The following is a 21285-nucleotide window of genomic DNA, read 5'->3' as shown; positions in this document are numbered from 1 at the left end:
TGGAAGCCAGCCACCATGCCGTGAAGAAGCTCGAGCAGCCCCCGGGAAGGAATTGTGGCCCCTGGTCAACAGCCAGCTCAAGCCAACAACCCCAGCCAGCCAGCATGCAGGCCAGGTGACTGAGCCATCTCGGACACGTATCCCCGGGCCCCATTTGAGACCCCAGCTGACGCCGCGTGGAGGAGAGGCGAGCTCTCCTGCCAAGCCCTGCCCAGCTTTCAGATGTATGGGCAAACTAATGATTGGTGGTTTAAGTCAGCGAGTTTTGGGGTGTCTCGTTATGCCACATCAACCAACCAGAACACGGGTATTATTACTAACGCCACCTGAGGGAGGAGGAAATTGGCGTTCGGAGAGGAGGAACTTGCCAGGGCCTCAGGATCCAGACCCCAAGCCCTTAACCACTACACTAAGCTCTTACTATTTTGATCAGCCGGATGAGGAAACCGGAACTCAGAGATGCAAGGTAACTCACTCAAGATCCCACAGCTGGGAAAGTTGAGGGAGGATCTAAAATCAGGGGCGCCTGGGGGGGCTCAGTCGGTTGAGCATCTGACTCTTGATTTCGGCTCAGGTCACGATCTCACGGTTCGTGGGATTGAGCCCCGCGTCGGGCTCCGTGCTGACAGCGCAGAGCCTGCTTGGGATTCTCTCCCTCCCTCTCTGCCCCTCCTCCGGGCACGTGCACACGCGCTCTCTCTCAAAAATAAATAAATACACTTCAAAAAAATAAAATAATGAAATCAGAGTGTGACTCCAGGCCCCGGCTCCTCATCCCCACCTTACATGTTGTCTGTGTCCCCAACCAGAACTTCCAGCCGTGCTGTCTCCTGTTCCCCAAGTCTCCACGGGGGCCTGGCACCTGCGAGTTCCCAGCAAAAGCTCTGCAGCGTGACACCCCCTCACTGATCTTCGTCCTTCAGGAATTCAACTAGGATGCCATCTACCTGGGAAGTCTCCGACCCCACGTTCCAGGTCAGACGCCCCAGGTGGGCTCCTCAGTGTGTGGTGTCACCTCTGCTTACAGCTGGCTCTGCCCACGTCCATCCCAACCACCCCCCCCCCCCCCAACGTGGAAGCTTCTCAGGGACTGGATGTGACTCACCTGGGTCCCCGGCATCACCCAGCACAGGGCCTGGCACACGGGAGACTTAAGTAAATGTTTGTTGAATGAATCAAAGAACAGGTCTCCACGGAATGAGTTAACAGAGACGGTCGTCGGGAGGGTCATAGTTTTATTGCTGAGTGTCAGGGAAGGGGCTCAAATCCGCCCAATCTCCCTCAGCTTGGCCACCAGGTCCTCCGTGGTCTCCACCTTGACGCCGGCCGTGCGCTGGGGCGGGTCCTCCACACTAACCACGGAGAGCTTGGAGGTAAGGTCCACACCCAGGTCTCCGGGCTTGATGACCTCAATCTTCTTTTTCTTGGCTTTCTGCACATGGGCAGTGACAGTTCACAGGGCTGCTGAAGCCCTGCCCAGCCTCCCACAGCCTCCCACCCACGAGTGCCATGTCTGCAGAACCAATCCCATTGCCCGAACTTTTCTGGACCCCGCTAGCCAGACAGACATGACCTACTGGGAAGCCCTTCTGCTGAGGGTCCCTGTTTACTTAGCTGTCTTGAGAAGCCCTTCACGGGCTGAAATGGACTCCCAAACTCAACCTTCTAGCTTAATGAGTCCGGCCCATCTGACCCACGGAACCCACCCTTCTGAGACGACCCACTGAACTCTCCCTGGTGGCTGAGATGATCCACTGAACCCTTCCTATTGGCTGAGATGATCCACTGTACCCTTCCTATTGGCTGAGATGATGCCCTTCCTATTGGCTGAGATGATCTACTGTACCTTTCCTATTGGTTGAGATGATGCCCTTCCTATTGGCTAAGATGGCACACTAAACTCTCCCTATTGGCTAAAATGACCCAATGAACCCATCCTACAAGCCAAGATGAACAGTAAACTCTTCCTTTCCGCAGGGTGATGATCCCTTCCTTCGTACAAGAAGTCCCTGGGCGTGCAATGCACTCATGCATCCTTGGGCCCTTGGTGACCCATCTGCTAAGTGCTCACCATGATGTTGGGCAACGTGGCATAGCGAGGTTCGTTGAGCCGCAGGTCGGCGGTCACCACGGCAGGCAGCTTCAGGCGCAGGGTCTCCAGGCCCCCGTCAATCTCCCGCTCCACTTTCACCTTGTCCCCTTCCAGTGTCACCTGGGAGGCGAATGTGCCCTGGGGAGATGGGAGGGTGGGTGAGGTTAATTCACGGCAGGCACAGAGCGACGTGAGCACATGCACAGGTGATTGAATGAATGAGAGAACAGAAGAGAGTCCTGCAAGGTAACCTTTAGACATCAAGTTCACAAACAGGAAGATGCCACAGAAAGGGAATCTCAAAAATCTGTACTTTCACTGGCAGCCAACGTGTAGGTCTTAATGACCTGAACCTGCCAGTTAGGTTCCGACCTATTATTAACCTTCCTTAATAATGATGAACATGTATTGCGTGTAAACAACTTCCACGCACTAAGTCATCAGGCCCTCAGGAACTCTATACGGGAAACGCTATTATCCCCACTTTACAGATGAGGAAAATTGAGGCAGGGCGAGGCTCAAAAATGTGCTGTCACCCAAGAGCTGGCAGTCTGGCTCTAAGCTCCATGTCATGCTCCCACTACCCACCATTCTGTCCCCAGGAGTTCCCTTCGAGGCCCCTCTGCTGGGGTAACAACAGACTCATGTGCTCACCTTGACCCTCGAAACACCTGCTGGGACCCCATCTTCTTTGCTCAGCGCCCACGCCCACACTCTCGCCAACGCCCCTCTGTGCCTCAGTCCTGAATCAACATTTCCTGATGTACCTACACCCTCTCTGTCTAATCAGCCAGTTGTCTCCATTCGCTCACTCACTGGACAAACCTTTCAAGTCTTAGCCGGGATGTTCCGTCACCCCTAGTCTCATCCGAACACCCCATGAGCCAGCCCTGGGGATATACAGTGAACATGACCAACAAGGCCTGGGCTTTCACGGACATTTATCCTGGCCGGGAAGACTGCTGGTAACCAAGTGACCGGTAACCAAGTAATAACGGTAATCAAGTGGACTCACGCGTGTTCTGAGCATGTGAAATGTGGCTCGTGTGATTGAGGGATGGAATTTTTCATCTTACTTTATTTTTTTTTTAAGTTTGTTCGTTCGCTTGTTTGTTTGTTTGTTTGTTTGTTTAGAGAGCATGTGCGTGCATGCATGCAACCGGGGGAGGGACAGAGAGGAGGAGAGAATCCCTAGCAGGCTGTCAGTGCAGAGCTGGATGCCGGGCTCGATCCTACGAACCGACAGAGATTAGCACCACCCCCGCGCAAGGATGACACACAAATTCGTGAAGGGTTCCGTATGTTTGATGTAAATTTTAAAAAATAAAAAATAAAATTAAAAAGAAAAAAAATGTGCAGTTTATTGTAGACCACTTACATCTCAACAAAGCTATTTAAAAAAATACTCAATGCGATCACTGGAAAACTTTGAAGTGTGTTTGGGACAACCTGGGTGTGTGAATCTACGTTTTCAACTGTGGATTTTAGGAATCTAAATTAAGTATTTCTGATGAAAATTCAGCATCTGAATGGAGATGTGCTGTAGATATAAAATCCACCCTGGAGGGGTGCCTGGGTGGTTCAGTCGAGTACTCATCTGACTCTTGATTTCAGCTCAGGTCATAATCTCGTGGTCTGTGAGTTTGAGCCCCATGTTGGGTTCTATGCTGACAGCAGGGAGCCTGCTTGGGATTCTCTCGTTCTTCCTCTCTCTCTGTCCCTCCTCCACTCTCACTCTCTCTCAAAATAACTAAACTTAAAAAAAATAAAATAAAATAAAATAAAATAAAATAAAATAAAATAAAATAAAATGAAATAAAATCCACACTGGATTCTGAAGACGTCATACAAAAAGAAAAAAGAATATGACAGAGCTCAGGAGTTTTTATATTGATTATATGTTGAGATGATAATATTTTAGATGTGTTAGGTTAAATAAAATATTATTGCAATTCATTTTGCCGGATTCTTTTTACTTTTTTAATCTGGCTGTGAAAAATTCTAAATTACCTAGGTGGCTCGTGTTTCTACTGGACTGGCAGAGGTGGGGAGTGGGGAATCTGGAACTGAGGAGGGGACATGAGGATTTCATACAGGGTGGGTAAGGAAGGCCTCTCTAAAGAGGTAATAACTGAGCACAGACCTAAAGGAGAGAGTGGGAAAGGCATGAGGCAATCTGAGGGAACCATGTTCTGGGTTGAGCAAGTGCACAGGCCCTGAGGCAGGGATGACGTTGATGTGTGGTTGGAGAGTGACAGGGCTGAAGACAGAGCACCAAAGGCCTGGACGAGGCCTGGCGTCCTGGCTGTGCACTTCTCCTTCCTGCCAGCAGGAGTAGCCATCCTTGCACATGCCTTCCTCCAGAAAGGCAGGGACAAGGGTGGCCCTGTTCTGAGCCCCCAGGTCTAGCCCGCAGAAGGTACTCCTCACTCCAGCCTCACCTGTGGCCAGTCTAGAAATCCAGCGGTCATCTGCCCCGTCTGGTTACAGTCATCATCGATGGCCTGAGTGGAGAAAGAGAGAAGACTGTATGACAATGGGTCTTTTCACACACCGTTTGGGCCTTTGTCTAGATGGGGATTAGCAAACATTTTCTCAATATCATGCGGTCTCAGTCACAGCGATGCAACTCGGCCACGGTGGTACACAAGCAGCCATAGATAGAAATGTGCCTGTATAAAGCAACAAGCTTGGTGGTTGTTTATAAAGCTTTATAAAATCAGCGGTGACCATGGGCCATAGTTTGCTGACTCCTGGCCTAGAATGACCCCATCCCTTCACTTGGGCCTGGTGAGAGGCAGTCACCTGTCCCGGGGCACACAAGGACATCTGGCATCCGCAGTGCCAAATCTTTGCCCCCTGTATAATTCACAGAAGCCTCCTATGAGCCAGAACCCGGGCCAGCTGCACTGGGGAACTGAGTGAGTAGGAACCACCCCTGACCCTAGTGATTGGTTCAGGGATTGGTACTTGACTCAAGCTGGACCAATGAAGAGTCAGCTCTGGAAGTGTTCCTGAAGCTCTTGGGAAAGAGGCTCTTTTGTTTCTGCTGAGGTTGCTGGGCTCCTGAGATATGGGCCTGGAGGTGCAGAAGGTAAAAAAAAAACAAGACAGAGGAGCGGAGCCTAGAGCTGACATGTGAACCTGGATCAAGCCATGCCTGAAGCTTGAATTATATAGCTAACAGGTTCACTTTTTGGCTTCTGCCAGTTTGATTCTGACCCTGCCACCTATAATAAAGACTGTCCTGGGGCGCCTGGGTGGCGCAGTCGGTTAAGCGTCCGACTTCAGCCAGGTCACGATCTCGCGGTCCGTGAGTTCGAGCCCCGCGTCAGGCTCTGGGCTGATGGCTCAGAGCCTGGAGCCTGTTTCCGATTCTGTGTCTCCCTCTCTCTCTGCCCCTCCCCGTTCATGCTCTGTCTCTCTCTGTCCCCAAAATAAATAAACGTTGAAAAAAAAAAAAAAAAAAAAGACTGTCCTGACCAGTTTATCCTGTATCTTCCCAGTTGGAGGCCCTGGTCCCAGAAACTGTCCCTGACAACCAGGACAGGCAGGACATGAGTCTGAGACCCACCAGAGAACGGAGGGGGCATCAAGAGGCCACGATGCCAGCACCAGTGTCCTGGGGCGCTGGTGAGAGACCTGGGTCCCCAGAGCCCTGAGCCTACCCAGACCGTGCCTTTTTGGCCTGTTCTCTGGTTAGGCCCCCTGCCTCAGCTTACTGACTTCTACTGATTCCTTTGCTGTTTGTCATCTCTCGTTTTCCACTGTCTGACTTGGGCAGGACACCCAACAACCTACATAGACTCATCAGCCTCTGCCTCTCCCCAGGGACCGATCCAGCCTGCTGGGATCCCTGTCTTTTCCCACCAGGGCCCTGGCTCTACCTCTGAGCCTCCCGTGCGATCCCAGTGCCCTGTCTGATCTCTCAGTCTCTCACATTCTTTCTCAGCCTTTGTCCCTAAGCCCCCGCCCCTAGATCTCTCCCCTCCCACTACTGTCTTCTGGGTCTCTTCTGAAGATCCTCTGCCCCTCCCTGGGTGAGGCCACAATGTCTATCTCAAATGGGAGGGTGTGGGCAGGCTACCCAAAGGAAGGCTGTCGTTTGCCCGGCCTCCAGAGGGAACAGCTGAGCCAGACACACACCCAGCCCAGGTGGGGGTGCCACGTGGTAGGTAGCGTTCTAGCTCAATGTTAGCCCCCAAGCTCCTCCCCAAGCCCCTGGCCTCCAGTCTCTCCCCTTCCAGCCTATTCCTCACAGCCTCAGTTCTCCCACAACTTTCCTCTCTGTCCCTCCCAGCCAGACCCCAGCACCACCTTCACCTCCCCTCCGCCTCCCCTCACTCCCTGCAGCTCAAGCGCTGCCCCTCCAGCCACAGGTCTCTCTGCTCTGTCCCATCAAGCCTCTCTTTCCCCCACCCAGACCATTGCCACAGCCCCCAGGGCTCCCACTTTACCCCATAGGACCCCCCCCCCCACCACCCGTCACCCTGCCCACCCTGCTCAAACTCTCCACCCAGCCTGGGTCCCCTGAAGCCTCAGCTCCTGCCCACCCGGCCGCCAGTCCTGAGCAGGGATGGGGGGGGGGGGGGGGATGGGCACACTTACCTGCTTGCCCAGCAGCACCAGGTCTACCTTCTCCTTCTCTGCCAGCTTGGCCAGGACCCGGGCCACCTGCAGGGGACCCAGGCGATCTGCCTCTGCAGCGGGCACCTCCACGTGGATGCCTCGGTCTGCGCCCATGGCCAGAGCAGTGCGGATGGTCTCCTGCCAGGAGAAGGGCCTCGGCTTGGCTTGTAGCCCCAAGGGGTACCCAGGAGCCTGGTCCCGTCCCTCCCCCCTCAGACCCGGGACTCAGGGTCCCAGCACCCTCTCCCACCTGGCACTGGGCAGGCCCACAGCTGACAGCGATGACCTCTTTCACCAGCTTTTTCTCCTTGAGCCGCACGGCCTCCTCCATGGCGATCTCACAGAAAGGGTTCATGGAGTGCTTCACGCCATCTGTGACCACGCCCGTCTTGTCAGGCTTTACCCGGATCTGCCCAGCCAGGAAGGGAAGGGCCAGGGTCAGGGGGTCGGGGAAGGCAAGGGCCGAATGGGGATGACAGGGAAAGGGGCAGGGCCTTGCCCAGGGTCCCACAGGCAGGTGGAGGGTCACCTTCTCATTGTGTCATTCAGACATGTGCTAAGCACCGGGGACCTCTGACATCTCATCCTGATCCGTCACTGCTCTGTTCCTTGGGCCTTGAAAGCATGTTTCGCCAATTTCTGTTTACCATAACCCACGGTGAGAAATGCATCTTCAATACTCAGGAGTATATTACAAATACGTAACATAGGGGCGCCTGGGTGGCGCAGTCGGTTAAGCGTCCGACTTCAGCGAGGTCACGATCTCGCGGTCCGTGAGTTCGAGCCCTGAGTCAGGCTCTGGGCTGATGGCTCAGAGCCTGGAGCCTGCTTCCGATTCTGTGTCTCCCTCTCTCTCTGCCCCTCCCCCGTTCATGCTCTGTCTCTCTCTGTCCCAAGAAAATAAATAAACGTTGAAAAAAAAAATTAAAAAAACAAACAAACAAACAAAAAAAACAAACACGTAACATATACCTGCATATAAATACGAATGCCACCAGAATGTGAGGTTTGCTGAACAATACTTACCCTTACTTTGCACACCATACCCTGACATTTCCTTTTAATTTTTTTAAGGCTTTAATTTATATTTGAGAGAGAGAGAGAGAGGGAGAGAGACAGCGTGTGAGTGGGGGAGGGGAAGAGAGAGAGGAAGACACAGAATCCGAAGCGGGCTCCAGGCTCTGAGCTGTCAGCACAAGCCCGACATAAGGCTCGAACTCACGAACCACGAGATCATTACCTGAGCCAAAGTCGGACGCTTAACTGACTGAGCCACCCAGGCGCCCCTATGCTGTACTTATATAGATTTACTATCGATCTTCTCTCCCTTAGAATGTCAAGTCCCTGAGGACAGGGATTTCTGTCAGCTCTGTTCACGACTGTACTCACAGGTCTAGCGTAGCACCTGGCATATTGTAGGTTCCTGCACAAAAAAGAACTTGTCAGATGCACGTGTGAGAACCTGCATTAAAACTGCTCAAACACTTGTAGGGGCGCCTGCGTGGCTCAGTCGGTTAAGTGTCCGACTTCGGCTCAAGTCGTGATCTCACAGTTCGTGAGTTCGAGCTACGCGTGGGGCTCCGTGCTGACAGCTCGGAGCCTGGAGCCTGCTTTGGATTCTGTGTCTCCCTCTCTCTCTGCCCTTTCCCCTCTCACAAAGTGTCTCTCTTTCTCTCGAAAATGAATAAACATTAAAAAAAAAAAAAGAAGAACTGCTCAAACACTTGTAAACAGCATAGAAACTAAAACACAAAAGGGGCAACTGGGTGGCTCAGTCAGTTAAGCGTCCAGCCTCGGCTCAGGTCATGATCTCATGATTTGTGAGTTCGAGACCCACATCGGGCTCTGTTGTGACAGCTCAGAGCCCGGAGCCTGCTTCGGATTCTGTGTCTCCCTCTCCCTCCCCCTCTCGCTCTCAGTCTCTCTCTCTCAAAAATAAATAAAAACATGAAAAAAAAATAAAAAATAAAACACAAAAGCCCTCTTGTTACAAAAATAAAATCCAAGACATAGGTCTCCCCTTTAAACAGGAAAGCAGCCCCCCGCAGTAAGAGGCTGGCTGACGGGCCAGGGGGCTGGTGGAGGGCCCCGAGCCCACTCTCGCTCTGGCAAGACCCCGGGCACCAAGCTGCCCACGCCCAAGCAGAAGGGGATGAGAGCCCTCTGGCACCGGCACCAGGGAAAGGTGCCCGCTCATCTTCTCCACGGAAGACCTTTCAAGCCAGAGATTTGAAGCTTCGAAAACACTGTTGAGTTCAATTATCTAAGTCAGGAAACAATGGATGGTCTCAAAATTCAGTGCCGGTCTTTTTTTTTTTTTTTTTCTTTTTTTTTCCAAATTATTTTAAATAATGAGGTTTTATCAGTCAAAGGAGATGAGTCAGGACGTGTGTCTCTTAAAGATGCAAACTATTAACGTTCAACAGAAACAGCCATGACCCCGGCAGGCATCGACTGCCCCGAGGGCTTTATTACGTGCGTGAACTCATGTAACTGTCCTGACAGCCTAGGAGGTTAGTTACTGCCATTCCCATCCCTACTGTACAGATGGGCCAACTGAGGCACAGAGAGGCCAAGGGCCTTGCCCAGGATGACACCACAAGGAAGTAGAGCCTCACTCCAAGTCTGACTTGGGAATCGTGAGACTCTCCAGGCTGCCAGATGGGCCCTCGAGAGGTAGGAGAGCCGGTCCTACTATCCGTGGCCCAGGACACAGGAGCAGGTGTTCGTAAAGTGACTTCTGAAAGCCGTCCCTGAACTCTTGACACAGCTCAAGGACTTCTCTGTGATTCAGGACGGCCAAGGCCAGACAGTGAGGCGATGGGCAGGGAGAGATGCCCACAACCGACGGTCAAGGTGGTGGTCAGGACTGAGACCCTTCTACGGGAGATCGCGTCTGGGGCAGGCAAAGAGGACCAACATCCTCACGGAGGTGACAGGTGTGACCTGAAGGAAGAGGAGGTGCCAGCCGTCCCAAGCGCAGAAGGAACAAGGGGAAGGGGAAAAGGCCGTGTCCTCCCAGAACCGAGGAACACATGGCTGGTTGAGGTAAGGCCCAGAGATGGAAACAGGTTTTCTGGGGCCTGAGGTTTCTATCCTTTGGAGGATCTGCTTTAAGAAAATGCAGCTGGGGCACCTGGGTGGCTCAGCTGGTTGAGTGTCCGATTTCGGCTCAGGTCATGATCTCACGGTTCATGAGTTTGAGCCCCACGTCGGGCTCTGTGCTGACAGCTCAGAGCCTGGAGCCTGCTTTCAATTCTGTGTCTCCCTCTCTCTCTCTGCTCCTCCCCCACGTGTGCTCTGCCTCTCTCTCTGTCTCTCTCTCTCTCTCGGTCTCTCTCAAAAATAAGTAAATATTTAAAAAAATAAAAAATAGGGGTGCCTGGGTGGCTCGGACAGTTAAGTGTCCGACTTCAGCTCAGGTCATGATCTCACGGATCGTGGGTTCAGCCTTGGGCTCTGTGCTGACAGCTCAAAGCCCGGAGCCCGCTTCGGATTCTGTGTCTCCCTCTCTCTCTGCCCCTCCTCCACTCATACTCTGTGTGTGTCTCTCTCTCAAAAATAAATAAACATTAAAAAAATTTTTTTTAAGAATAAAATAAAATATGGCACAAAAACAGAAACATAGACCAATGGAATAGAATAGAAACCCCAGAACTAGACCCACAAACGTATGGCCAACTCATCTTTGACAAAGCAGGAAAGAACATCCATTGGAAAAAAGACAGTCTCTTTAACAAATGGTGCTGGGAGAACTGGACAGCAACATGCAGAAGGTTGAAACTAGACCACTTTCTCACACCATTGACAAAAATAAACTCAAAATGGATAAAGGACCTGAATGTGAGACAGGAAACCATCCAAACCCTAGAGGAGAAAACAGGAAAAGACCTCTCTGACCTTAGCCGTAGAAATCTCTTACTCAACACATCCACAAAGGCAAGGGAATTAAAAGCAAAAATGAATTACTGGGACCTTATGAAGATAAAAAGCTTCTGCACATTAAAGGAAGCAACCAACAAAACTAAAAGGCAACCAACGGGATGGGAAAAGATATTTGCAAATGACATATCAGACAAAGGGCTAGTATCCAAAATCTATAAAGAGCTCACCAAACTCCACACCCGAAAAACAAATAATCCAGTAAAGAAATGGGCAGAAAACATGAATAGACACTTCTCTAAAGAAGACATCCGGATGGCCAACAGGCACATGAAAAGGTGCTCAACGTTGCTCCTCATCAGGGAAATACAAATCAAAACCACACTCAGATATCATCTCATGCCAGTCAGAGTGGCCAAAATGAATAAAACAGGAGACTATAGATGCTGGAGAGGATGTGGAGAAACGGGAACCCTCTTGCACTGTTGGTGGGAATGCAAACTGGTGCAGCCACTCTGGAAAACAGTGTTGAGGTTCCTCAAAAAATTAAAAATAGACCTACCCTATGACCCAGCAGTAGCACTGCTAGGAATTTACCCAAGGGATACAGGACTACTGATGCATAGGGGCACTTGTACCCCAATGTTTAGAGCAGCACTCTCAACAATAGCCAAATCATGGAAAGAGCTTAAATGTCCATCAACTGATGAATGGATAAAGAAATTGTGGTTTATATACACAATGGAGTACTACAGGGCAATGAGAAAGAACGAAATATGGCCCTTTGTAGCAACATGGATGGAACTGGAGAGTGTGATGCTAAGTGAAATAAGCCATACAGAGAAAGACGGATACCATATGTTTTCACTCTTATGTGGATCCTGAGAAACTTAACAGAAACCCATGGGGGAGGGGAAAAAAAAAAAACAAAAAAAGAGGTTAGAGTGGGAGAGAGCCAAAGCATAAGAGACTCTTAAAAACTGAGAACAAACTGAGGGTTGATGGGGGGTGGGAGGGAGGGGAGGGTGGGTGATGGGTATTGAGGAGGGCACCTTTTGGGATGAGCACTGGGTGTTGTATGGAAACCAATTTGACAATAAATTTCATATACTGAAAAAAAAAAGAATAAAATAAAATAAAAAATAAGAAAAATATAAATACATAAATAAATAGAAAATGCATACCAAATCATGAATGCAAAATCGACTTGGCCTCTCCCCGGGCCTTGAAAGAAACTCTGAAGGGTACAGCCTCATGGGCCAGAACTGAGTGTCGCTGGTTGCCTATTGAGTAATACCCTAAACACACAATCACAGACGTGCACACGGACACACACTGAGCACAGCATCTGTTTCTGAACAAATGACTAAATAAACTTGCATTACTAGTACTATCAATAATAACAATATTCACTGCGTGCCAGCCAACACTTGTTTTTGAGAGAGAGAGAGAGAGACAGAGTGCAAGTGGGGAGAGGGGCAGAGACGGGGAGACACAGAATCCGAAGCAGGTTCCAAGCTGTCAGCACAGAGCCCAAGGCGGGGCTCGAACTCACAATCCGTGAGATCATGACCTGAGCTGAGGCTGGACGCTCAACCGACGGAGCCACCCTGGCGCCCCATAGCCAGGCACTATTCTAAGAGCTTATCCGATCTTCACCGCCACCCAATTCAGGAGGTACTCTTGTTATCCCCGTTGTAGGGTGGAGGAAAATAAGGCTCAGAGTGGTTACACAGCTCCCCAAGGTCACATAGTAGGAAGCTGACCCAGGCAGCTGGCCTGGAGTTGGCTCTGAACCGTTCTTGTGAGGGAACCAATGACTAAGACAGCAGTGACTACATCAGACAGACCCTCCTCCCCTCCCTGGAGCTGGAATTCTGGAAGGAGAGACAGACACTCAAGAGAGCAATCAGTAAATGAGAGATTACAAAGAGACAAGAGTATGGGTGAAATTACAGCCAGGGAGGGGACGGGAACAATGGGGGTTGCAACTTTAAGTCAGGATCCAGGGCAGGCCTCCCAGAGAAGGTGACAAGTGAGGCAAGAGTGGAACCAAGTGCATGCACCCTGAGGGGCCACCAGTGGGGGGAGGGGACATCTGGGTGGACAGAGGATCCCAATCCAGTGTGGGAGAAGAGTGCAGAGAGGCAAGCCCAGGGGGCTGCAGGAGTGTCCAAGGACACAACAAGGAGCATGAGAGGGTTGGGACAGGGGATACCAGAGAATCACTAAATGCCGATGCGATTGACAGATCGGCGTTAAGCGGGACAAGGGAGGTACAAGTAGGGCTGGAGAGGGAAGGGTATCCAAGCAGAAGGCCCAGCGGGGACAAGGGCCCAAGCCAAGAAGGGGCCCTGTCTGTCAGGAAAGATTAGGTGGGAGCTATGGAAGCACAAGGGGTAAGGGAGGAACAGGGCACCGTGGACGGCAGAACAGGGGCCAAGGCTGGACCACGAAGGGTCTCAAACACTGAGGGGCTGGGACTTTGTCCTGAGGTGCTGGGGAGCCTCGGGGCAGCTCCCGGTGCAGGAAGAGCTGTGAGGCTGGGAGAGGATGGAACGGAGGGACAGGACAGCAGCTGACACCCCCCTCTTTGTTCTCTCATTCGGCACACACCCATGCCAGTCCCCGTGCTGGATGCGGCTGCGACCCAAAGCCCATGAAACTGGAGCCTGCCGGGTCGGGGAGACAGATATGACCTAGGCATCTCAGGCCATGGAGACCAGGACTGGGGCAGAAGGAGACCCAGGGGGCGACGGAGCCCGAAGGAACAGTTACAGGTCGGAGGAAACGAGGAGGGCAGGTCCCAGAACCCCGAGCAACATCCCTGCCATTTGCTGTCATCAGGCCTCCCAGCTGCTGAGTGAAAAGGAGAGGAGGAGAGACCAGAGCGGGACTTGCCTGCACTTGTGATTCTGACTCTGGCTGCCTGGAGTGGGGTGACCTGGCAGGTAACAGAACCTCCACGGTTCTCAGTTTCCTCACCTGTCTAACGGGACTGATAATACCTAGCAGCTTTTGAAAGCACTGAATGGGTTAATCTCTGCCAAGGACTTGGAGCCCTGCTCCTCCGTAGTAATCGTAGTAATCGCTCACTACACATGGGCAGTTATGATCACTGAAGCTTCCACGCCAAGCCCGGCTGCCGGGACCTCCTGCCCACCCCACCCCCCAAACTGGCAGGGGCCCTGGTTTCATGCATCCCGAGGCCTCTGGCAAGCTAGGTCCTATGCTGGGCAATGCTGGAGACGCAGAGGTGGAACCCCAGTCTGATGGTGGGGACACACGTGGATGGGCAGTCACCACCTTCAGTCTGCTTTAAGCCAAGTAATAGGAGACACGGGCCTGCGAGACTGCGTCTGATTCACCTCTGTCCAGACCAGCTTCTCTCTGGGGGCAAGCCAGGCCCTCAGAGACGCTGCCCCCAGCCCCCTCATGGAGAATGGGGCTCATTCCACCAGCTCAGTCCGACGGGATTCCGTCTCCAGCAAACACTTCACCCTCCCTTCCCAGCAGGACCTCTTCACTCACCCTGTGGCTACGTAGGGTAAAAGACAGTTTCTGGGTTCCCACAGCGCCCGGTATTGGAATAATCAACGGAGTGTGCAAAGCAGCCTAAAGGTTAAAGTGTGGCTTGTGTGCAAAGCATTTAGTTGGGTTGAGGAGTCAGACAGACCTGGAGCGGAAATCTCAGCTCTATCCCATCCTAGCTGAGTGACCTCTCGGTGCCTCAGTTTCTCCATGTGTTAATAAATAGGGGCCATGACACCTCCAGCAGGTAAGAAATAGAGAAGGTAACTCGCACTGCACCCTATGAAGACAGCGAGTCCAGACTCGAGAAAAGGGAACGGGGTCATGACCCCAGAGGGGCCTGGTCTGAATGAAGAGAGATCTGAAGTCTGAACCGCACAGTCCTTGATCTTTGCCCTCTGGTGTACTTTGACGTTTGGGGGAAGAGCGGGAGAGATCAGAGGTACGAGAAGACCTCCCATACAGTGACCCCGGAAGCACACGGCCGCAGGATTCGGGGAGGTTGGGGGGGGGCGGTCACCTTCACAGCGAAGTCGATGACCCTCTTGACAGCCACGAGCGCACGCAGCTCCGCCATCTTCCTGCCTCTGCCACCTGCCGGGGTCAGTGAGCTCGCTGGGCGCCCAGATCGAGACTTCTCGTCCCGCCCCCGCACCCCGCCCCTCTCTGCGCCTGCGCCCCACGCAGCCAGCCAGTCAACCGCTGTGGTGCCCGCCTCCGCCCCAACAGAGGACCAACCGGAGGCCCGGAAGGGAGGCAGGTGTGGCAAGAGGATCGGGGCCAATAGGGAAGGAATCTTGGACAAAGAGGCGGGACCCGAGGGGAAAGGAAATGGACCTAGAGGAGGGGGCGTGGCCGGGAACTAGGGGAAAGGCCGTGAGCGTATGGAGATGCTCCCGGAGTGGAGCATCGTTCCTCCCACGAATTCTAAACTTTTCCCAGTGTCCTCGATTTATCCCCTTCCCCAGTCCCCCGCCTTTTCCTCAACTGTACAAGTCGCCATGCTCGTGTCCCCTACGTCCTCTTGTGTCTCCCCATTTTCTTTTTGCCATGTTCCTCGTCCCATGATCATGCCCCTTATGTTCCCCTATACTCGTTTACCCTGCAAGTCCCTACATCCCCTCCAAACGACCTTGTGCGCTCCTGACCCCACTACCCCTGATTCCCGTTCCCCCTCCCAGTCCGTGTGCCTTGTCCACTCCAAGCTCGTGTCCCCATGTTCCACGTTCCCTGTAGGTTCATGTGCTTATGTCCTCCCTGAGGCCCCAGGGATCCCCGTGTCCCGGTCCCCCGTCCTCTTCATATCCATGTTCCCACGTGCGTTCGTGCGTTCGTGTCCCCCACGTGTTCCCACGTGCGTTCGTGTCCCCCAGAAAGACACACGAGCCGCGGCGGTGAAAGCCGTTCCTTTATTCTGCCCCAGGCAGGCTGCGGTCACAAGCACACGGGGAATCCGCTGATGGCGTCCGTGCTCTGCACGATCATGTCCGCCAGCAGAAAGCAGAAGCCTGGCGGGAGAGGAGCGGAGGGCGGGTGGGGGACGGTGGGTCCTGGGGCGGATGACCGGGAGCGCCCCGGGGACGGGGGTTCGGAGCTCTAAGGGCGATCCTGCCGGGTGTGCGGGAGTCGGGAGCGGAGTGTGCTGGGGAGTCCCTGGGAGGGCGACGGGGAGTCTATGGGGAGGGGGGTGCTCAGGGCAGTCTCCTCCACCCTCTTCCCGCTGTCCAGGTTACCCGCGAGAATAGAGAAGGGTAAAGCCAGCCACCCCGAAAAATAGGACCATGAGAAGAAGACGTCGTTTTTCCACGCGTTCTTGACGGTGTAGCCTGTCAGGGCGATCAGCAGCAGCAGCCCTGGGCCCCGCGCCCGGGGTGAGCGTAGCCAGGGCGCAGCGCGGAGGCGGCCCTAGAGCTCGCCCGTCGCCCAGGCCACGCCCCCTCCTCCCAGCCACGCCCTCCTCTGGGTCTCCGGCCCCTCCCCTCATTCCCTTCCGAGAGCCTCCAAGTGCAAGACCCTGGGTCCCTGCCCCCCGCAACTCCCAAGCCCGCCCTATGCCTGGGGGCCCGCTACCATCTCACCGCAGAGGAAGAAGGTGCCGCTCATAGTCTGGCCCCGCGAGTCACCCTCGTGGCACAGAATCCGCAGCCCCATCACCAAACCCGCGACGCCGGAGCACGCCGCCAGCACCATGCACGCGCCCGCCACCGCCAGCATGGCTGGAGAGAGCGGCCGCCTCAGCCGCGCGCTGGTGCCGCCCCGGGCCACCACCCCCCACCCGCCGGTCTAGTTTGGATAGGGACTCGCAAGTTGCTTCATGAGGGGCGGTTAATGTCCCAACAGGGAAGCAGATCCCAAAGTGGGGGTTCGTGGTAGTCTTTGTCGCGGAGGAGCAGGTGGATCTGAGACTGGAGAGGAAGGGGTGAGGGTGGGGGCGCCGCAGGATGTGCCCAGCTGTTGTGAGAGGCGAGGGGGCCAGCTGTGCTCAGTGCCGGAGGGGGGGGGGGTTGCTGTCTGTCTAGTGGGGGACATCTGGGCGGGCGGGGCCTCACTCTGGCAGGGGATGTTGGAGCAGATGCCGCCATTACACTCCTTCCACAGGCCACTGTGGCCCCCGGGGTAGTGAATCCAGTAGTTGGTGGCAGTGGAGAGAATCGTGAGGATTTGGGCCAAGAAGCCCAGCAAGGTGCCCCCGCTCTGAAGGCGCCGCTTCATCCCCATGCCAGGGAGGCTGCTGCAGAGGGTCACACACGCAAGATTGGCCAACACCCCTCCCACCCCCAGGCCCCTCTTTCAGCTCTTTCAAGCCCTTGAGACCCACACATACATGTCCCTACATATCCCAGACTTCACCCCAGCACCCCTGTCTGGGGACCCCTCCCTCAGGCCCTTCCCAAACCCAAGACCTCCTTCTCCCATGTCCTACTGCTACTATTGGACGCCTTGAGACCTTACCCACAGGGAGTCACAGCTTAAGGACCTCTCTGTCTTTCAAAGATCTCCATCCTCCAGTGGAGTGTGCCTCTAACCTGTCCAGTGCCCTCCCCCAACCCCCATGCACACACCCACCTAAATGACTGACACCCTGCTCAAGGGGCTTCTTAGACACAGAGTCCAGAGGTGTGGGGGAAGGGAGACTGGGTCTCTGTGAGGCAGGAGGAGTTCCAGAACCCCCTCTCCCATCAGCCACTTAAAGAGATAACCACCCACCCACACCCACACACACACCCCCCACACACACATAAACCCCCCCACACACAGCTTTTCTAACAAAGTGACAGCTCAGAGTCAGATGGCCATGACACGATAGACCATATCCTTCTGAAAATTCTTCCTTTGACCCCAGAAGCTCTCCAGGCCCCCAACTCTCTGGCTGTGCCTTCTCAGACCCCCATGCAGGCTCCTGTTCTTGATCTTCCCTCCACTTCCCAGGGCTGGTTTTCCTGGAATCTCCATCCTGCACCTTCTTACCCAATGAGTTTCCCTCGCAGCCACGGCTCCCTCGGCCACCGATTCTCTGATAGCAACCCAAACCATCTCCAGCCCACTTCTCTGTCCCAGACCCCTGCCAACCACATCCCAACTGAGCTCAACATCTCCCACCAAAACAGGGATGACCCCACCATCCCACCCAAGTTGGTTGCACCAGAACCCTGGGCACTAACCTGGCCCCCTCCTGCCCATCACTCCACAAAGCCCTTGGATCCCTGTGTCCCATTCCTTCCGGCCCCTGAATCTTTCTGGCCCCTTCCCTCTTTTCCGTCTCATGCTCCGGTCCCAGTCATACCCATTGCATTGCCAAGCTCCTTTGTCCTTTCTGACCTCCCTGCATGTCCCAGAGGGATCTATAGGGCACCTGCAGCTGGCGCTGTCCCTCCCCACCTCACGACCTTCTTCTAGCCCCCCATTGCTCTCAAGAGAGAGTCACTGTGGCCTTAGGGGCCTGGCTCTCACCCACCTCTCCACCCTCACACCCCAATGACCTCTGCATTCCACATTCTGCCACAGAGCACTGTTCTCCATCCCCTGACAACCTCCAGCCTCTCCACACCTTTGGGCCCCACTGCCCGGATGACTTTGCCTTGGCCCTCGAGAAACCCCTAAACACCCTCTCCCCAGAAAGCTCACCTCCCCCCCCCCCCGCTGCCACCGCCTGACTGCTGTCTCAATTCCCCCACCGGACTTGCAGCCCCCCGTGGGCAAGGCCCAGGTCTCAGGTTCCCATCAGCATCCCCAGGGAGACCCAACAGAAAGGATGAACTCAGGAGAAGCCAGCTGAAGGAGTGAATGAATGAATGAGTGAATGAGTGAATGAGTGAATGAAATGAGCAAGGAGGACCAGAGTGAAGACAGGGGTGGCAAAAGCAGGGAGAAAGAAGGAAGGAGCACTAATGTGGGAAAGACAAAGGACAGGGTCTTGAGGTGGAAACAGGGAGAAAGGCAAGGCCTGGGGAAGGGAGCTGACACGGGGCCACAGTGGCCCCTATACCGGCTGGTAGCAGACGGGTGACAGGTAAGGGCTCTGAGTCCTTTCTGTCACCCAGCATGGAGCTGGCTTGCCCTCCGCTTATGTCATGACGGAATTAATCCCAGAATTACCAGATCCCAGCAAATGTTTGTTGAATGGGTAAAGAAGCAAATGAAGGGGTTGGGGGAGGGCTGGGGGTAAGGGCCGGAGGCGGGGCTGCGGGGGCCGGAGGCTCCTGATGGTGTCTTCAGAGAATAGCGCCTCATCTTGCTGTTGTCGCCTCTCTCGCTCACAAGGTGTCATAGCCAGGCCGGGGGGCACTGCAATGAGCACCCAGACTCAGGCTACCTGGGGTGACAGAGAGAGGTTAACACCTGCCCCACCCTGCTCTCTCAGAGGCCCCCCAGCCGGCGTCTCCAGTTCCTGGAGCAGCAGTTACCTGCACAGAGGAAGAGAATCATCGAAACCCAGCCCAGGTAGAAAGACCAGGAGAAGAAGGACTGGATCTGGGGGTGTTGGGACTGGTTCCACCGCTCACTGGTGTAGACGACCATGGCCACCATCACGAAGATGGCTGAGGATGAAGACAGGAGAGACTGCTCAGCACCTCTGTGGGAACTCACCAGTCCCCAGTCCCCAGGTACAGCCTGGAGTCTACCTGCAACAAAGGCTGTGACAGAGGAGGCAAGGGGCCCGCGGCCCGGAATGGACACTGAGGGGATGTAGGACAGGACCATGAGGATCACCGACACCAGGCCACACAGGGCGGCCAGAATGCTGAAGCTCTGTGTCACGTGGATGTAGGCTGTGCAAGAGAGAAGATTTGGGTGCCCGCCCCTCACGCAGCCCCTCTGCCCCCCACCAAAAGAGACTGCCATCCCTTACCTGCCACCATATTGTGAAACCCCTCTGGCCAGAGGCCCGAGTGAAATGAAAAGTTAGGCCCCACGGCCACAAACCAGAAATCCGTGCTCAGAGCGATCAGGATGGACACCAGGCCCAGGCAGCCAGTGAATAAGGCCAAGGACCGACAGAGCTCCATGGAGATGAGCAGTTGGGTGTCTGGGGCCTGGGAGATGAAGAAGCTGGTGATCGCGTGTCCTCTGAGCTCCAGAAAGAGAAGCCTTTAAGCCTTTGAAGCCAGGCTGGTGTGGTCTCCTGCAGTTCCCGGTAGCTGACTCTTGCAGTAAGCCCTCCCTTCCTGGTTACCCTGACAACGCCCTCCCCCCAAGGAGATTCAAGTCCCCTCATAGTGTGTGGTGGAGAGTGTCATCTCATCAGTGGTTTGAGGGGTGGTTCAGAACTTGCCTGTCTGTTTTAGGTTCTGTACCTCCCACCCTTAGAGCCCTTAACATCAGAGGATGCTTCCTGGAAGAGGTGTGAGAGGCTTGGGGGCCTCAAGGTGGGAGGTGGCAAGTGAGGCCAGGGTGTGAGTTAAATGGGGGATGTGGCCAGAGGGGACAGTTGAGGGTTGTGTCATGCTTTCCTGTGGGTTCTGCAACCTTCCATCCTGGAAGAGAGGGGCCCCGACTTTGGCGTCTGTGCAGAAAGAGGGGGCCGGAGGCCAAGATACTTGGGGCTGAGGGGGCAAGGTCTGGAGGCCTGGACTCAGGTCTCGAGGAAGAGGCAGGCAGGCAGGGGCTCAGATTCCTGGATCGATGGCTTGGAGCTTATACCCAAGGCAAGCAGAGGGTGGAGAATCACAATTCTGAAAGTTTGTGGGGAGAAAGACATGCCCACATCCTTATCTGGTAAGAAGAGTTCACACACAGCTCTGCTTTGAGCTGGGCCTCCAGTCCAGTGGCCTTCATCAGGGTGCCTGAGTGGCAGGGGCAGGGGCACAGGACCCTCCCACCCTCCAAGAGCAAGCCCCCTCCGCCCATACCAATACCAGGTCCTAGGTAATGCCTCACAGATGAGCAAGTGTCAGGTGAAGGTGTGGCAGCCCAGGTAGAAGGCTCAGGCACACTTGACCTCTATGAACCGGGGAATGGCCTAGAAGAGGACCTCTGTCATGAAGATGACCTTGAGCCAGCAGCCCCACAACACAGTGACTCAAGAGCCCAGGTCCTCTTCCATTATCGGAGACTCCAGTTTGCAAACCCCCATCCTTCACCCAGACCCTCACCACTGAGATAGCTGGCCACTCCTGAGAACATGCTCAGAAGGACAGGCTCCCAGAGAGAGATTCAGATCATAAGCGGCAGGGTGCCGACACAAAAATGGCGGTGGATGTAGCTCTAGCGGAGAGCAACAGACAGGCTTCAGGAAGTCTGGGCCGTGGAGGTGTGACGAAGGAGGTGTCAGATCACAGAGCCCATCTGCAGTCTCTACCCCATTTCAAACCCACCCCCATCCTTAACTCCATCCCTATCCTCCAACCCAACCCTATTCTCATTCCCAAACCTGACCGCAACTCAACCCAATCCATAACTTCATCCCTAACCCCAAACCCAGCCCCATTTATAACCCAGCTCTACCCAGCTCTAACAAACTCAACTCCACCTCAATTCCTAAACCAGACCCCACTTTCATCACCAACACCAATGCTAAGGTCAGTCCCATCCCCAAGCACAAGCACAACCTACTCCTTAACCCTGTCCTGCCACCTGACCTAACCTCCATCCTCTTGCTCACAAACCCAGCCCCAAACTCAACCCCAACCCCATCTCCAAACCCCCAACTC

The 21285-nt window shown here is 54.3% G+C and overlaps 3 protein-coding genes across 8 annotated transcripts; all 3 read right to left on the bottom strand.

Annotated features, from left to right (window-relative positions):
• Nucleotides 1-1218: 1218 nt before the first annotated feature.
• ETFB (electron transfer flavoprotein subunit beta) lies at nt 1219-14813 on the bottom strand. Its single transcript, XM_003997457.5, has 6 exons — nt 14655-14813; nt 6972-7130; nt 6701-6859; nt 4534-4596; nt 2072-2230; nt 1219-1432 (listed from the first exon to the last, which is right to left on the bottom strand). Exons 1-6 carry the CDS (start codon nt 14709-14711, stop codon nt 1262-1264), a joined length of 768 nt encoding a protein of 255 aa, XP_003997506.1. The 5' UTR covers nt 14712-14813; the 3' UTR covers nt 1219-1261.
• Nucleotides 14814-15524: 711 nt separating this feature from the next.
• Nucleotides 15525-18592, bottom strand: CLDND2 (claudin domain containing 2). 6 transcript variants are annotated; one of them, XM_023245528.2, is made up of 5 exons: nt 17201-18592; nt 16684-16865; nt 16213-16350; nt 15868-15987; nt 15525-15642 (listed from the first exon to the last, which is right to left on the bottom strand). In XM_023245528.2, exons 2-5 carry the CDS (start codon nt 16850-16852, stop codon nt 15569-15571), a joined length of 501 nt encoding a protein of 166 aa, XP_023101296.2. In that variant the 5' UTR covers nt 16853-16865; nt 17201-18592; the 3' UTR covers nt 15525-15568. The 6 variants fall into 6 exon arrangements, with proteins under 6 accessions (XP_023101296.2, XP_044902249.1, XP_006940989.2 ...); XM_045046314.1 differs by having other exon boundaries at nt 15868-15960; XM_006940927.4 differs by lacking the exon at nt 15525-15642 and having other exon boundaries at nt 15649-15987; nt 17087-18592.
• A 142-nt stretch (nt 18593-18734) lies between these two features.
• Nucleotides 18735-19899, bottom strand: NKG7 (natural killer cell granule protein 7). The gene is made up of 4 exons (XM_003997485.6): nt 19485-19899; nt 19258-19404; nt 19039-19173; nt 18735-18947 (listed from the first exon to the last, which is right to left on the bottom strand). The coding sequence occupies exons 1-4, from the start codon at nt 19639-19641 to the stop codon at nt 18889-18891; spliced, it is 498 nt and encodes a 165-aa protein (XP_003997534.1). The 5' UTR covers nt 19642-19899; the 3' UTR covers nt 18735-18888.
• Between the last annotated feature and the right edge of the window lie 1386 nt (nt 19900-21285).

Source organism: Felis catus, chromosome E2 (genome assembly GCF_018350175.1).
Source record: "Felis catus isolate Fca126 chromosome E2, F.catus_Fca126_mat1.0, whole genome shotgun sequence".
Taxonomy (NCBI): domain Eukaryota; kingdom Metazoa; phylum Chordata; class Mammalia; order Carnivora; family Felidae; genus Felis; species Felis catus.
This window is presented reverse-complemented; position numbering and strand designations above follow the sequence as displayed.

Bases quoted from the DNA above. Each gene is read 5' to 3' on its own strand.
- ETFB (XM_003997457.5), bottom strand. From the start codon at position 14,711: ATGGCGGAGCTGCGTGCGCTCGTGGCTGTCAAGAGGGTCATCGACTTC. The intron at 7,131-14,654 runs GTGACCGCCCCC...CTGGCTGGGCAG, and splicing joins TCATCGACTTCGCTGTGAAG to ATCCGGGTAAAGCCTGACAA. The intron at 6,860-6,971 runs GTGGGAGAGGGT...TTCTCCTGGCAG, and splicing joins GTGGGCCTGCCCAGTGCCAG to GAGACCATCCGCACTGCTCT.
- CLDND2 (XM_006940927.4), bottom strand. From the start codon at position 16,852: ATGGGGATGAAGCGGCGCCTTCAGAGCGGGGGCACCTTGCTGGGCTTC. The intron at 16,351-16,683 runs GTGAGGCCCCGC...CGCTCTCTCCAG, and splicing joins CTCCAACATCCCCTGCCAGA to CCATGCTGGCGGTGGCGGGC. The intron at 15,988-16,212 runs GTGAGATGGTAG...CGCGGGGCCCAG, and splicing joins CGGCACCTTCTTCCTCTGCG to GGCTGCTGCTGCTGATCGCC.
- NKG7 (XM_003997485.6), bottom strand. From the start codon at position 19,641: ATGGAGCTCTGTCGGTCCTTGGCCTTATTCACTGGCTGCCTGGGCCTG. The intron at 19,405-19,484 runs GTAAGGGATGGC...TCTCTTGCACAG, and splicing joins GTTTCACAATATGGTGGCAG to CCTACATCCACGTGACACAG. The intron at 19,174-19,257 runs GTAGACTCCAGG...CTTCATCCTCAG, and splicing joins TGTCACAGCCTTTGTTGCAG to CCATCTTCGTGATGGTGGCC.